We start from the raw sequence: 16,958 nt of genomic DNA on the forward strand, positions 1-16,958 counted from the left end.
CTATCCTTTAGATAGGATTCAAAGAAGCTAGGCTAACTAGTATTATAAAAGAAAGCTTATTGCAGAAAAGCTCAGGCTCATTATTAGTCAATGTCTCCATTTATCCTCACTTTATTTAACAGAATGTATTTTTTTTATGGATTTTTTTTCCTTTGGTTTTTGGGTCACACCCGGCAGCACTCAAGGGTTATTCCTGGCTCTACACTCAGAAATCGCTCCTGGCAGGCACAGGGGACCATATGAGATACAGGGATTCGAACCACAATTGGTCTTAGGTGGGCTGCTTGCAAGGCAAACGCCCTACCGCTGTGCTATCTCTCCAGACCAACAGAAAGTATTATACTGAGAAAAAGTATAAAAAATAAGAAGAGACACAGAGTCCAAAATAGTTCAAATGCAATACTCGTTTCTTTTTAGGAAACACATTTAAGGTCATTACTGGACATAATTCCTGTGAAGAGTTATCTATCGGTCAAAGTGCACAGGCATACTTGGGTAACCATCACAGGCAATGATAACACGTCTGGTACTAGTTCTTGCCCGATATCTGCAGTTTGGGGACCTGGATGCCCCTGACTCCCTGCAGTCTGTCACCCTCACTATACCCTCATGACAGTTCATATTGCCATTTTTACACTGGATATTGGGACTGCTGCAAATACGGTTTATATCCCAGATGCTTTCATGAATGAAGGTGTTGACAGGCTTGCATCGAGGAGAAGTCATCCTCCGTCTTTGCATCATCAAGTTGCAGTATCCATCACTGCCACCTGTTCCTTCAGGGTCCATATGTTGCCTCAGGAATCGTTGGTACATGTAAGACTGGCCATCTGAGGGTTGTATCAGTCCTAGGCCCAGCAGGGTCAGGAACAAGAATAGAAGTAGTGAATGGTTCTTCTGGAAAGCCATCACTTCCTTGTGGGTGACTAAAGAGAAAACAAAGAACAGGAGAAAGAAAGCTAAGAATTAAACACTATAGAGAGGTGCTGAGAATGTCAAACTGATATTTTATCTGCTTTACTGAATTGCAATTTTTTCACTATTTTTTTTGGAGAGACGGGGTGTATTTACATCCAGCTGTGCTCAAGATCTGCTCCTAGCTTTGTGCTCAAGGGGACTTTTTGTAGTGCTGGGACACAAACCCAAGTTACCTGCATTAATGGCAAGCTCTCAATCTCTGTTCTATCTCCTCTGCTTCATTTTCCCTTTTTACATATTCCATCTCTCCATTTTTTGGCTCACCACTCTCACTTCCAATGGTAGTGGGAATGACACTCATTCACTGTCACTACACACCTGAAATACAACTATGAGAGATTTGTAATCCACAATGGCCTCAATAAAAAATTAATAATATTAAAATAAATAAATTAAAGAATGAGTTTGCCAATCGTCTTTTCAGAATGAAAGAACCTTTTGAATCCTCATCTACTGCTGATGGGAATGTCGAATAGATCAATCTTTCTGGGTTTGTTTTTAGCTGTACCTGACAGTGCTCTGGACTTACTTCTGGATGTGCACTCATAAATCACTATGGCAGGGATTTGGGGACCACATGAGGTGACAGAAATGAAACCTGAGTCAGCCATGTGCAAGGCAAGTGCCTTACCCACTGAATAATCTCTCCATCTCCATGGTTCAACCATTTTAGAAAATATTAAGCCCACTCATCAAATAACTAAGAGTAGAGTTTTCTTAGAACTGAGAAGTGAGCAATTCTGCTTATGATATCTATGTCAAAGATCCAAAAAATCGAATCAGAAAACAGTTGTGTTCCTATATTCACTGCAGTTCATTTATGATAACTAAATTCTGTAAACAATCCAAGTTTCCGGGGCTGGTGAGGTGGCACTAGAGGTAAGGTGTCTGCCTTACAAGCGCTAGCCAAGGAAGGACCTCGATTTGATCCCCCGGCGTCCCATATGATCCCGAGATTTCTGAGTGCTTAGCCAGGAGTAACCCCTGAGCATCACACGGGTGTGGCTCCAAAAACAAAAACAAAAAAAAAGTAACAACCCAAGTTTCCAAGAACAGATAATTAGATAAAGAAACTATGGTACAGACAAAAGAATACTACTTAGCTATAGAAAATAACAAAATTATGCAATTTGCTGCTACAGTGGATGGAACTGGAAAAAAACATGTTACATGAAGTCAGCCAGGTGAGAGGGACAGAGACACAGAATAATCTTTTTTAATCTATGGGATATAAAGAAGCATAGCTGGGAGATAACAAAGGCCAAAAGTAACAGAATCTAAGAACCTTAGCAGTGAGAGAGGATGGGTGGGAAGAAGAAAATGGGGTTGTTGAGGCAGGTGGGGAGTGAATGAGGAGGAATCCTAAAATTAATGGTGGAAGGAAATGGACACTGTAGGTAGGGGGTGTGATGTTGGAAGGTTTCTTTTATGAAAGTTTATTGACAGTATTATAAACTTGTAAATCACAATAACCAAAATAAAAATAAAAAATTTTCAATGAATTGCATATGGATGTACCTACATATTATACAAAATTAAAAAATAAGTCATTGTTCTCTAAAAATTATAAATAAATAAAAAATAAAAATGTTGACTAACACACACATATTTATACATACATATATATATTCACATATATATATATATATATATGTAAAGAGCCTTTCTCTTTTAGAGAGAGGTTATTATTGCTAATCCAGTGAATCGGGACAGAAACTGAGTGGTATTCAGCCAGAATATATGGCTTTTATTGTAAGGATAAGAGATGGTAGAAGTGACATCTTAATGAAATTGGAGTTATCTGTATTGAGATAATTCTCTAGTTGTGTGAGCTTCGGGAATATTTGGATCCCTGGAAACGTATTCACAAATGTTCAGAAAGACTCAAGACATGTTAAAGAAAATTGAGAAGCTGAAGAGATAATATAGTGAGTAAGGTACTTGCCTTGCACGCATTTAGCCTGGGTTTGATCTGATACTCTTTATTGTTCCCAAAGCTCCACCAGGAATGATGCCTGAGTGCAGAGCCAGGAAAAGTCCTGAACACAGACACAGGTAAAGCCCCAAAACAAGAAGTTTTGGTTAACTAGTTTTTATTCCTTATATCTGGAAACCATGAAGGTAAAACCTAAGTTTAACCTTTACATTATTTTTTTTTTTGGTTTTGGGTCACATTTGGCAGCATTCAGGGGCCACTCCTGGCTTTACACTCAGAAATCGCTCCTGGCAGTCTCGGGGGACCATCTGGGATGCCGGGATTAGAACCACCATCCTTCTGTGTGCAAGGCAAATGCCTTACCTTCATGCTATCTCTCCAGCCCTAACCTTTTCTTTTGTTTTGTTTTGTTTTTGTTTTTGGGGGGGCCATACCCGGCGGTGCTCAGGGGTTACACCTGGCTGTCTGCTCAGAAATAGCCCCTGGCAGGCACGGGGGACCATATGGGACACCGGGATTTGAACCAACCACCTTAGGTCCTGGACCAGCTGCTTGCAAAGCAAACACCACTGTCCTATCTCTCTGGGCCCACCTTTTCATTCTTATGTATTAAATCTAATGGTGTTAAAATGAAATCCTTTGGGAAAAAACTATAATATATACACATATAAAAAATAAAATGAAAAAGAGAAATCCCCAGATATAATACTATAAAGATTTACATATTAATTGTGAAAGAGATGAAAGAACTAGTGACCCAATGAAATGAAATGTGTATAGTGAATGATGGGTTGTTCCAAGAGTGTAGAATTAACTGATAAGAAAAAGTTCAAAATATTGGGGCTGGAGGGATAGCACAGCGGTAGGGCATTGGCCTTGCATGCAGACAGATGTTGGTTCAAATCCCAGTATCCCATATGGTCCCCCGAGCCTGCCAGGGGCGATTTCTGAGCAGAGAGCCAGGAGTGACTCCTGAGCGCTGTCGGATGAGACCCCAAAATAAAAAAAAAAATAGAAAAAGAAAAAGTTAAAAAATCAAAAGAAAAATTGAAAATAGCACAATCTCCAAAAAGACAAGACTTGAAAAAATAAGAAAAAGAGAACTTGGATTGTATCCCTTTTTTCTTGTTTGTATGAACAGCCTGAAACTAAACCCTGGTGACACATTTCTTTGGTACTGTCTTAACTATGGTTGTTGGTTGATTCTTTTCTTTAGTTGCAGGATCACTGTGTCAGAACCTCTCAGCATTTGGAAATAAATATGAGATTATAGAGTTGTCCATTTGTTTTTGAAGGAGCCTCTAGGCCAACATCAAAGAAAACATTGCCATTTTCATTGTTTGAAACTTTAGGTCATCCAAATAATTTTGTATAATGAAGAAAAGAATCCAGCCTAAGACAGTCTAAGACACACACACACACACACACACACACACACACACACACACAACACACACACACACACTCACTACTTACTGTTTCTTGCATCCCACTAGTCAAATATTCATTGTATCCAAGAGTTGCTTCTTCTCTATCAAGAGCTTAATAGGGAATGGAAGAGGGTAAAACCACTCACCTACACTAACTAGTCTGATGCTGCCATCTGACATTCTCATACTGATAAGAGCTCCCGAGTTGAAACCTAATAATCGCTTCTCAAGGTTTAGTATGGAGAAAATAATGTTGACTTAGTACTTAGCAGCAAAATAAATTTTTCCTTTTGGAAATTCTGCTTAGTGACTGAACTTTGAAATTTTCCCAGTTCTTTCTTAATAGGGTGAGTTCAGCCTCTGCACTATCACTAGATACTCAATTTTCTGCTGTCTGACAAGGTAAAAAACATTTCTCTTCCATTCAAACTTCTGAGACAGCAGCTGAGTAGAAAGATGAGGAGACATCAAAGACCAAGAATCAATGAGAAGACTTTGATTCTTATTAATTTCAGAGACATTTTTATTGAGTAGACATGGATAAACAGAAAACAAAAGATACAGGCAGCCTGTTGGCTGGGTCCTGGAAAACAAAGTCTGCCACCCTGGGGTGTGGTGGGGAAGTGCAAAAGGAGAGCAGGGCTAGTTCTGGAGCAGTGGCCTGCAGGTTATGAACGAATGAAAGACTCATCAAAGTGAACAGGTAAGCCATTTTCACAGGCAACAACAATGTGCCGGAACCCTGCTGTGGCTCTGTACCGACAGGGAGGTCGGAGAGATCCTCCTATATGCTTGCAAGTGGTGATCTGAAAAGGAGACTTGCTAATTCTTAAAGTTTCCTCATAAGGCCTTCCATTCTTATCTCCACAGATGGCCTTGATGGCATTCTTGTTGCCATGAATAAAGGTGTTGGTGTCTTTGCAGGGTGTGGTCAAGTCTCGTCTCTCCATCATGCTTCCACAGTATCTGTCATTCCGGCCCATTGGTTTGGCATCATAGTGCTGGTTCAAAAAGTATTTGTACCTGGAGTCACCCTGAGCCACGGTCAATGGGGTCGGCCCCAGCCCCAGCATGAAGAACAGTAACAGAAGGTTCAGGCCCATCACCATCTCTTCCAACAAAGGCTCCTGCTAAGGGCAAAAGGAAGTGTGGGAAGGGTGCAGGAAAACACTTCCAAATTAGGCTAAAAGGACTGAAACATACAGGGAAACAGAAGTGAGAATTGTGAAAAAGAGGGACTTTTCAGGAAACTAGGAACCCAGGGAAGGGTTCATCAAAGGACTGCTGAAGATAGAATATCAGACATTCAAATCAGTCAGCCAGCTAGCTCTGACAAGCGTAGAGAGCAGTTTCACCCTGATATGAAGGAAGCTAGATCTACTTCCCCAAGAAGTGATTCATTGTCAAAGATGGAGTTGTTGTGTATTATTTATAAAAAAGAGAAGAAAACATGGAAGAATCCATATAGTGCTTGCAAGTGGGTCTAGGTCAGTGGTCGGCAACCTGCGGCTCGCAAGCCACATGTGGCTCCTTCCACTTTTAATTTGGCTCTTCTGTGTGCCGGGCGGCCGCTCCAGGAGTCAGGACTCTGCTCCTAGCCTCCGTCAGTGCGTGCCCTGTGTGGCTCTCGTGGTTTTGACGAGATTTGAGTCAGTTGAAAAACAAGGTTGCCGACCACTGGTCTAGGTGATCTCTTACAAAGGACTGGAGAAAGAGAAAGTCAAGCTTATTCTTAATTATCAGAAAATATTTTCTAGTTTCCACTGCCTATGTATATAGATTGTTACACAATAATAAGGGATGCCCCCCAAAATTCCTTGGGCCTTTGCATCAAATTTTAGCATGTAAATTGCTTTGATGGATTTTAGTTTATTTATTCATTTTCCAGGGGTTTTTTGTTCATTATTTATTTTCCAGGGTTATTTTTAACAATGCCTGGAGGAATATGTGGCACCTAGGACAGAACCAAGGCCAACTACATTCATGGCTTACATCTTCATTTCAAGTATTATCTGTATTCTGACCCCTGCAATGACTTTTTTTTAAAAAAACCCTCTTCCTCAAAATAAGAAGAAAAGTGGAAGGAGGATCGCCACCATCATCTCTTAAGAGCCATCAGTCCCAAATTGTAGAATTCACTCATTCTAGAGGTATGTGGGTCAGACTCACACATATTCAGATTATAAAGAAGGAGCTTCTGATATAGCATAATTTTAAGTGAACAACAGATTATTTAAAAATAGAACAAGTTTATATTACAATAAACTAAAAGTAAAACTTTTATGATTCTTTAAGAGTCTATTTTGTAATTTTCAGTCCTCACAAAAACTTATAAAAATTAATACCTATCCATATATATATATATAATATATATATCGGTTTTGGATTTTGGGTCACACCCAGCAGCGCTCAGGGGTTCCTCCTGGTTCTACGCTCAAAAATTGCTCCTGGCAGGGTTGGAGGACCAAAATGGGATGCTGGGATTCAAACCACTGTCCTTCTGCATGCAAGGCAAAGGCCTTACCTCCATGTGCTATCTCTCCAACCCCTATCCTTATATGTTAATGTTTATAAAATTTGAGGACTTTATGAGGTCAGGAGACAGAATGGTTATGTAAGATGCCTAGTATAAGTCTTTCTGAAGTTCAATTTCTAACACCACATAGTCACTTGAGCATCTCAGGAGGCCCAGCATTGCCAGGGTAGTCCTTGTGATCCCCAACACCACAAGGCCAGAGCAATATCATATCCTCAAGTCTTAGCATTGAACCACTAGACCAGTCAAGAATCATTGATGAGGCCTCCTCAATACTTCTTGGGAGTTTCCCAACCCCCCTTTTTATAGCTTTGAGAATTGAAGACATTTAATATCTGCCACCTCTGATGCCTGGCTATATATTTAACATTTTTAAAAGCATTCAGAACCTTTTAAAACCTCTGAGCCAGAGAGAAAAATAAATAGGTTGTAGTATATGCTTTAAGTTCAGGAAACCTGGATTCAATTCCTGACACCACTGCTAAAGTGACCCTTGAACAGATAGCCAGGAATAACCCTGAGCATACACTGCCAGGTGTCACCCCATAATTAAAAATAAATAAATACCACCATAGTCTTCCCAGAATTATATCGAATATAAATCATATCCAACAATAAAATAATTTTTCATGATTTTTATAATTTTTATTTTCAAATTATTATAAATAGCTCATTTGATTGACAATTGACTATTATTTCTTGACAGATTACATATATTGAGAAATTCTTTACAATAGGAAAAATGTTTCACCTTCAAATTAGGGTGCATGCTTTGCTTGTGGGAGATCCAAGTTTAATTTTGGTTCTACATAGCCTCTAGAGTAAACCAGGAATAGCTTCCAAGTAGTGCCCCAAAACAAAAAGTGAAAAAGAGGGCCCCCGGGGCTGGAGAGATAGCATGGAGGTAAGGTGTTTGCCTTTCATGCAGGAGGTCATCGGTTCAAATCCTGGTGCCCCATATGGTCCCCCGTGCCTGCCAGAAGCAATTTCTGAGCCTGGTGCCAGGAATAACCCCTGAGCACTGCCGGGTGTGACCCAAAAACCACAAAAAAAAAAAAAGAAAAAAGAAAAAGAAAAGAAAAAGAGGGCCCAGAGAGATAGCACAGCGGTGTTTGCCTGGCAAGCAGCCAATTCAGGACCAAAGGTGGTTGGTTCAAATCCTGGTGTCCCATATGGTCCCCCGTGCCTGCCAGGAGCTATTTCTGAGCAGACAGCCAGGAGTAACCCCTGAGCGCCGCCAGGTGTGGCCCAAAAAACAAAAACAAAAAAACAAACAAAAGTGAAAAAGAAATCTAAGTTTAAAAATAGTGTCTTTTCATAGATGCAACAGAACAGCCAACTGAGGCTGCAAATGGCAAGTGAGGAAACTCTAAAGGAGTGAAAGAGGGTTACTGGTATTCCCCAGTGGGAGTGGTTAAGAAGCACAGCATGCATATAATAGTAATATGAACACTGTTGCAATTCATTTTACCTCATAAAAAGAATAAAGTATTGATTGTTCATTTTTTTATTCTGTGCTTTTCTTATGTGCAAGTCAATACACTTAATTTTATTTTTAATTTATTATTTTATTCTCTTGTTTATTTTTTGGTTTGGGATTATACATGGTAATGCTCAGGAGTTACCCCTGGCTCTGCACTCAGGAATCACTCCTAGAGGTGCAAATGGGATGTTGGGGATCAAACTGGGATTAGCCACATGTACTGTCTGTAAAGTTGCTATACAGCCTTGTGAGTACTACCTTGAATCTAAAAAGACAAAAGAATCTAGGGTTCTGGGGCCTGAACAATAGCACAGGGGTAGGGCATTCACCTTGCACACTGCCAAGCCAGGATCCCAGCATTCTATATGGTTCTCTGGGTCTGCCAGAAGTAGTTTCTCCTCATAAGGAGCCATACAATGGCAACCCACCGACTCAATAAGTTGGACAGTATATGGATAAGTGGGGCCAAAGTCCTAACTGCTTGCTCAAGTTCTTCTAATGTTAAGTTTCAATGGCAAGGGTGTCTATACTGGTTTCAGTCCTTTCTTAAAGAAGATAGGAAATGCAAATTCCACTCTTACCTGCCACCTCAGCAGCAACTTGAAAAGCAGTTTTGTATTTCGGGTGGCAGCGGATAACCAGGGTGCAAGGAAAAGTAAGAATGAAAGTCTTGGGTAAAAAGTTACTATTGAGATATTCCAGGGGCCAGCCGGTGGCACAAGCAGTAGGGCATTTGCCTTGCATGCGGCTAACCTAGGACGGACCGAGATTATATTCCGCCCCCCCCCCCCCGTGTTCCATATGATTCCCCAAGCTAGGAGCGATTTCAGAGTGCATAGCCAGGAATAAGTAACCCCTGAGTGTCACTGGATGTGGCCCAAAGAGCAAAACAAACAAACAAACTAAACATACTCCAGGACATTCTGATGTATTCTGATGTATTTCTTCTTCCTCAGTCTAGCTCTCCTGAGTTATTGTCCTCCTCATGGACAGGATCATAGACAGGCATTTCCCTCTCTAATGCTGGAGGCTGATTCTCCACCTCAAATTGGAGAAATCCATCTGATGCTGGATGATTTTTAAGCCCACAACTATGCAAGGCATAGTACAACACATCAGAAAACAACTGTTCTCTAGAATTACCTTGACCCATAATTCTTATCAAAACCTTTCTCACCTTTTTAACTCAATTACTCTCTGACTAGAGGGGCCTAGGTCACCTGTTGAGGTCCTACCCACATACCTAAAAAATAATAAGAAATTGGCAGAGAAAAATAGCTTACCTTTCGTGACGGCCCGACCCTAACAACGAGGAAATAGCAACAACCTGATTTAAGGGCAAGTTGCCCTTCCTCACCACCTAAAGGTGAGACAAAATCAGAAGACCTTCAATCCTAGGATCTGTGCATAAACCAAGATCTCTATTTACAGAAGACTGCCTAAATCAACAGTGACTGAGCAGAACTTTTCCTGGGACCATAAAGAAAGACCTTGGGGCTTGACAGCTAACATGCCTCAAGGGTAAAGGCACCCTGTATCTTAGGCCAAGGGAATTTCCTTTCTAATTTCCTCAACATTTACTGCTTTTATGCAAAACAAAAACAAACACACCAACTTGCCACATCTGCCTCCCGGCCTTTTTTTCTCATTTTCTTTTTTGAATTTTATTTATAGCTTCTTAGATGGGGGCTCCCGCCTTTTTTTTACAGAACCATAGAACATGAACCATCTTGTTCTGCCTCATATTTCTATGTCATCCTACAAATTGAGAACAGAAAAAAGTGGATGGAACCCAGGAGCCAACTGGTCTCAGGAGCATTGAATGGAAATCAAAAATGGTCAGACCTAAATACCCAAACCAAAGTCAACTACGAAAGAATAAAAAGACTCAAACTACAAAAAGGTATACCCAAAAATGGACCTGTTATATTAGCAGTCCCAGTGGCTAAAGGTTGAGTATGGGATAAATCCTGGAAACTATGGTGGAGGAAGGTCAACACTGGTGGTGGGAATGGACCTAATTAACTGTCACTATGTGCCTAATATACAACTGTGAAAGACGTGTAATTCACATTGTCTCAATAAAAAATTAAATAAAAAAAGAAATCCACAACATAGGCATAAGACCTGTAATACACCACCTCTTTACCTGCTCTCCCCCAAATGTAAGGTAGTCTTTTACACCACTTTGGTCCTTTAAAAACTTCGCTAACTCATTTTATTTCTTTTTTTTTTCTTAAATTTATTTATTTTTTTTTAAATGTTTGTCCTACATATACATTTGTGAGCACATACATTTTTATTTCTTTTTTTTTTTAATCGTTTTTGGGTATGTGACCTGTTTCTGTTATCCCCTCTGTCCACCCCCAAATACACCAACAATATAATGTAGCACCACTTCCCCCTGCAAAGGCACACTAAATAAAGGGGAAATCTTACATATAAAAAAAGAGCTCTTATCTACTAGAGATAGGAACTCATAGTTGTTTACAATACAGGGATATCTCCTACCTTGAAAATATGTCATGTGGAATCAACTTAGACCTCAGGTGATTAGATACCATTCATCCAGCCTTGAACCCTGGATCCCAGACATAGAAACGGCACAGCTCTTCACAACAGCTGCAGGAAACAAACTCCATCCGGGACAGCCTTAATACTGCAGGGTCAGCAACAAGGGCCAGCTCTAACATGATATCCTGACAACGAGGAAAATGTGAACAACTTGACCTTAGAGCAGATTAGCCTACCTTACCAGCTAACGACAAGACAAAACCAGAAGACTTGGCACTCTTTGGTAGGTCCAAAAGCCAAGATCATGATTTACAGATGACTGGCTGCTAGAACCACGACCAGACTGTATACATCTTGGGACCAATAAAAAAGCCCTAGTTTAGGATTTGAACTATGACCTGCACAATAATCATGATCCCCAGTCCCAAAGGTCTGGCAGAGACAATTGTAACGGAATGGGGCTTCTGGAAGCACAAAGTAAGACGCTATCCTAGGTGCCATCCTAGGTTCAGTGCAAAGACCAAGATCACCAACCACAGAAGATGGATTAAAACGACACTGAGGGAACAGAACCTCTAGAACCACAAAGACTGACTTCATCATAAGTCCCACCTCAGGATCTGTGCAGATACTGAGACCTCTAAACACAGAGCTCTGATTGTATCACCCTGGACAGAGCAGAAGTCTTCCACACACCAAAAAAAACACCACTGGGAGAGTAAATGATCCTGAGAAAAGTTTAGAGCTGATCCCATGACAGTATACTCCAAGGACGGAGAAACCCCATATTTCTTAGGCCAAGTGAATTCCTTTTCGAATGACCCCAATATTTACTGAGCCAGGGCAGGAGGGAAAAAACAAAAATACAAAAAGCACAAAACCTTGGTTATTTATATATATATATATATATATATATATATATATATATATATACATATATTTTTTACCTTCATTTATTATTGTTATTATTATTTTTATTTACCTATCTATTTTGGTCGATTTCTCTGTTTGGGTGTGATTATTGAAATTGTTGTCCCCAATTATACTTATTTTTTTCTCTTCCTTTCTTTTCTTTCGTTATGTGCTATGCCATGTTTCTTATTTCAAGACCATGGCTGTTTTTTGTTTGTTTGCTTGTTTTTGTTTGTTTTTTGTTTGTTTTGTTTTGTTTTTCATCTGTTTTTTGTGGTGCTTATCGATATAGCTGGAGTCCTCACTGGATATTTGACACTTTTTTTGGTACTGGTGGAGTGTTTCACCTTCTTTTTCTCCTTCATCTCCCAAATCGATGATGAGAGCCTCTAGAAGGATTCCACCCATTTTGGGGGTATTAGACTCTTACCCCAGTTTATTTATCTTCTTTTTTTTTTCAGGCAAAACCACGCAACTTGAACTAGCTAGTCCTGCCTACAGTTAGAGGGGGAACTAAGGGAGGCATCAAGACCAAACTGGTGCAAGACTACTAAGTAGTGGGTTGGATACAGAGGGGATCACATATTCTAGCCGCCCTGGGAGTGAGGGAAGAGGAAATGGGAGGTAGGACAAAAACAGAGGTGTAGGGAGGACAATCTGGTAATGGGAATCACCCCTGATTTTATGTAAATATGTACCTAAAATGTTATTGTCAACAATATGTAAGCCACTATGATCAAAATTAAAATTATATTAAAAAAAAGAAATCCAAATTATTCAAGCACCAAAACATTTTTGTAGTCATTCCACAATACTGAAAAGTCACATAAACTATAATTAATAACTATAATTAATCACATAAACTGTGATTCAAACTAGAATCAAGTGAAAAAATAGGGGTGAATTGAGCTGAAAAGTGATACATAATGAAGAAGGCAGGGACAACCCAATAACAAGAACAAGCCCTGCTTGTCAATATTAATGACAATGGCTGCTACTCTAATCAGGTGCTGAGCTGCAGCTGTTATTTTCAGCTTTCTATTTGTGTCAAGGTTTTCAGTCTCCTACCTGCTTTCTCCTTCTATTCTTTTGGAAGACCTTATCAAAGTTTTATAGATTTCTAATCAAGTACGTCTTCTGCTCTGCAATAGATAAATATTGCCCTCTTCTATTAAAGGAAATGATAGATTTGCAGGCACAAAAAGACAGAGAGCTTAGGTCAACACCTCTTTGCAGGTTCCAGACCCCAGAGTACAAACAGGAAGTAGGACTCAATCTGATCAGAGGAACAAATGGCACTACAATTTTGGTGGTGGATGTAGTGAAGCTTATACACACACAGAGATGTGAGATGATACTCTTTAATTTATAATACTATATAATTTATAATATATAACACTATAAAGCATTGATAAAACAAAATAATTTTATTTGTAAAGGCTACAGAGTAAGTAGAACTAGAGTTAGCAATATTCAAAAGAATCATTAGGTGGCAGCAGTGGATAGGATGTCGACAGGGTCTTTGCAGAAGGTAGTGGTACAAGTTTTGAGGACATTACAGCTCACAAATGGGCTGTTAAGGGTCTCAGCCTGACACTATGCTTTAGATATTAAAATTAAAGATATTTCACTAAAAAAAAAGATACTTCACTACACTCAAATTTTAAAGTAAAAGTAACAGAGCTCAGGATATGCCCACAAGGATATCACAAATAATTATTTACCTGATGTTAAATTTTATGGCTATTATTTCCATATCACCATCCTTGTAGTCTTGGGAAAATAATTACCTATTGTGTGTGTTTTTCACTGCTGTATAATCTATATCTATAGAAGGACAGCATTCAGGGTATGTGCTTTGAATCGCAATGATTGCCTCATAGTAGAACCATATTTTTTTTGTTTGTTTGTTTTTTGTTTTTTGGGCCACACCTGCGGTGCTCAGGGGTTACTCCTGGCTGTCTGCTCAGAAATAGCTCCTGGCAGGCACGGGGGACCATATGGGACACCGGGATTCGAACCAACCACCTTAGGTCCTGGATCGGCTGCTTGCAAGGCAAACACCGCTGTGCTATCTCTCCGGGCCCACCATATTTATTTTTGATGGGGAGTTTCTCTTTAGTTCAGGGAAACTAGGGCCCAATTTGACAATCAGTTCAGTGTAAAGACACACAAATGTGGTGCTTCCCAAGTGCATTGGGTCATATCTTATGGTGTGCAAGGACCTTTCGAGTAATATCTGGAAACACATGGTAGAGGGAGTGCATGTGATGCCACAATAGAACTGAGTTGATGGCATGCCTTGCATGCTACCTAACCTCTGCACTATCTCCCTAGCTGTTTGATTTTTTTAAATGATTGACTTAGTTTTCCTCTCTGAGAAATTTTTATTCATTTATAAAATGAGAGAGCTGCTTACTTTCTAAGTTTAAAATTTTTTAAGGAAAAGAGGTGATTTTCCTAGATTATGCATTAAAGTCTAGTGTCCATGTAATCGAAGAGATAATTTTGTATTTATTTCTCACATGTGGAAAAATGGGTCACTGAATTCTCTGCAATCCAGTCTCATTGATTGATAAGCCTCATCCCTAAAGGCTTGGCATGTAACCAGATCCAAAGATCACCTCTAGTTCAGGCACTGGAGTGACACAATACAGGAGCCTCACCTCCTAAAAAGGAACTTGCTCATTTGAGTTTGGAAGCTTATATGTTCTAGGCTAAAGAAGTAAAGGCATTTTTTGTTTCTGATTTGAAGAATTTTTACATTTGGGATGTAACAGCTCAGCTAATGTTTTCTCAAAAATCATTGTAGTCTTCACTTTCTAAGCCATCTAGAAGTCAAATCCCAGCAAGTATACATCATGAACAACTATATCAAATATCTGTCCCCTCTTTCCATTCCCAACATCCTTATTCAACTCTAAATTTACCCCAAAAGAGAGGTAAAGTGGAATTGAAAGAAAAATAAAAACAGATTATTTGTGGTACAGAAGTAAATCTACCTAGGGGCTGGTGAGGTAGTACAGAGGATAGGATTTAAGAGGGTTGCCTTGCATGTGCCAACCTATGTTTAATTACTAGGTCCCCCAAGCACCACCAGAAATTCCTGATTACAGAGTCAGAATAGCCCCTGAGCACTGCTGGATATATCACCAAAACAAACCACAAAAAGTAAATCTAAGAGTGCTGAGCTTCTCACTTATCCTTAGTCACACACAGCCAAATATTTAACAGTCAGTCACTATTTTTTTGTCAGTGGAATTTGTTCCAGCTGTCACTGGCCAACTTTATCTTTTATCTCAAATCAATCCTTCAGTCTTCACAAAAATTATATTCTCTTTCTCTATAGGCAATTGTTTGCGTTCAAGAGATTCAACAACATTATGTATCATAGAGGTAACTTGACAATTTATGTGAGTTTTTATGGTTACAATTTTCATAAATATAGTTTCACTCTACCATATATTTCAGGACATTATCTCCTAAAGTGAAAGTATAACACACAATGCATAGTTCTCCCTTTATGTCCCTTTAGGTCTTCCCTCTGACCTACTTTGATCTTGAGATTGTTCCACTTTGCTTTCAAATAGATCCAAAACTTTCTGAAGAAAATAGTGTCAAAAGGAAGAAACAAACAGAGCTAAAGCTTATTTCCTCTTTCTTTTTTATTTATTGGAGGAGAGATTTTCCCAAGCATCTCAAGGGGTTACATGTGGTCCTGGGGGCCAGTCGAATGCATGCTAGGTATGCACTCTCTCCAATATTCTATCTCCCAACCCCTATTTTCTGTTTTGTTTCTTATTAAACTCCATACAATTCCCCTACCTAAGGGAGTTATGGGTGCATTCCATTAAATGACTTGCCCAGATCTTTGAGGATTTTATCACAATTTAGGACTCCCTCTTAAATGTCTACTTAGTTGCATTTCATTAATTTCCCTTTATACATCTAAGCCATACCCAAAGAAATCCATTTTAATTTTAAACTTTAAAATCTGATTTCTCTTCTTAGTTAGTGAATGTGTGGACCCAACAGCTTTAAAGGGTGGAACATATTTGTCTGGAATAGATAGCTTGTTAGAAATAGTACCTATATAGAAAAACAGAATAACAGAATACCCAGGAGGAAGAATCTTACTAAAATCTGGAAGTTTCCCTTCAACTGAAGATGAGTTCCAGTTGTTTGTTCCTGGAGATGGGTTCCAGCTGTTTGAAATGTGTGGCCAGTCCTCCTTCAATTTATATAGTAATCAGGTGAATGGGGTGGAGAGAACAGATCTAAAAGTTCCCAATCATAAAAGAGACATTAAAACAAAGGACTGTGCTCTCGGACAAATGAAAAGAGTCTTTCACTTTTCTCCTGAGCATGAATGAGTCAAATATTAACCCACTTGGATGGATTAAAGATTTGCTCTGAGAGGACAAGTTTGGTAAACATGGCCTTTGGTTCTAAAGCTACCTTTCTCTTATGTTCAGTTTTCATTCTCTTCTCTTTTGCGACTAGATTTTATAGCTCACAGCAATGATCTGAATCTAAAAAGTGTTCCTAATCTTAGAGGCAAAACTGCCTTAAAGGAATCTTTTTTTGCGACTAGATTTTATAGCTCACAGCAATGATCTGAATCTAAAAAGTGTTCCTAATCTTAGAGGCAAAACTGCCTTAAAGGAATCTTACCGAGTAAGAAGTGGTCTCCCAGAAGGATGCTTTTATTTACCCATTCGCTTCATGAAAGAATCCTATACAATAAATAGCTATTCTAAAATTTTCACAGAACCAAAAAGGCCCTCACAAAATTATGAAATAGCTATTAGTACTCTGACCCTGACGTCAATCTTCCTGCTAGCAAATGCTTGCAAAATACTGTTTTTAGTATTCAGGATTAGTCTCTTGTGGACAGAAAGCTTGCTTTCTTTTTTTTTTTTTCTTTTGGTCACACCCGTTAGCACTCAGGGGTTATTCCTAGGTCTGTGCTCAGAAATCGCCCCTAGCAGGCACTGGGGACCATATGGGATGCAGGGATTCGAACCACTGTCTTTCTGCATGAAAAGCGAACACCTTACCTCCAAGCTATCTCTCCAGCCCCCAAAAATCTAGCTTTCTTTGTCTAAAACTGCTTAGCAGATTTCTAGCAAGCATCTAAACTGACATAAGATGTAGAACAGTGTTAAT

The 16,958-nt window shown here is 39.4% G+C and overlaps 3 protein-coding genes across 7 annotated transcripts in view; all 3 read right to left on the minus strand.

Moving 5' to 3' along the window:
• Positions 1–16,958, minus strand: part of LOC126001437 (ribonuclease 4-like) — a 150,994-nt gene that overhangs the window by 123,192 nt on the left and 10,844 nt on the right. Inside the window, exon 1 of one of the 2 annotated variants that reach the window (XM_049768703.1) lies at positions 15,927–15,961. The exons of the other annotated variant lie outside the window; for it this stretch is intronic. The gene's annotated coding sequence lies outside the window, so the exon portion shown is untranslated. Of the gene's footprint in view, positions 1–15,926; positions 15,962–16,958 lie in introns of those variants that run through there. 2 annotated transcript variants of the gene reach the window in all.
• The window catches only part of RNASE4 (ribonuclease A family member 4), a 27,425-nt gene continuing 10,853 nt past the window's right edge, over positions 387–16,958 (minus strand). The window contains exons 1-2 of one of the 2 annotated variants that reach the window (XM_049768701.1): positions 15,927–15,961; positions 387–926 (exon numbers count right to left, since the gene is read on the minus strand). In XM_049768701.1, the coding sequence (XP_049624658.1) occupies positions 466–909 (444 nt within the window). In that variant the 5' untranslated portion in view covers positions 910–926; positions 15,927–15,961 and the 3' untranslated portion in view covers positions 387–465. Of the gene's footprint in view, positions 927–15,926; positions 15,962–16,958 lie in introns of those variants that run through there. The other variant, XM_049768702.1, reaches the window with a different exon arrangement.
• The window catches only part of ANG (angiogenin), a 22,957-nt gene continuing 10,837 nt past the window's right edge, over positions 4,839–16,958 (minus strand). The window contains exons 1-2 of one of the 3 annotated variants that reach the window (XM_049768708.1): positions 15,927–15,961; positions 4,839–5,471 (exon numbers count right to left, since the gene is read on the minus strand). In XM_049768708.1, the coding sequence (XP_049624665.1) occupies positions 5,013–5,453 (441 nt within the window). In that variant the 5' untranslated portion in view covers positions 5,454–5,471; positions 15,927–15,961 and the 3' untranslated portion in view covers positions 4,839–5,012. Of the gene's footprint in view, positions 5,475–15,926; positions 15,962–16,958 lie in introns of those variants that run through there. The other 2 variants (XM_049768707.1, XM_049768709.1) reach the window with 2 other exon arrangements.

The sequence above is a fragment of the Suncus etruscus genome, chromosome 2 (assembly GCF_024139225.1).
Source record: "Suncus etruscus isolate mSunEtr1 chromosome 2, mSunEtr1.pri.cur, whole genome shotgun sequence".
Classification (NCBI taxonomy): Eukaryota; Metazoa; Chordata; class Mammalia; order Eulipotyphla; family Soricidae; genus Suncus; species Suncus etruscus.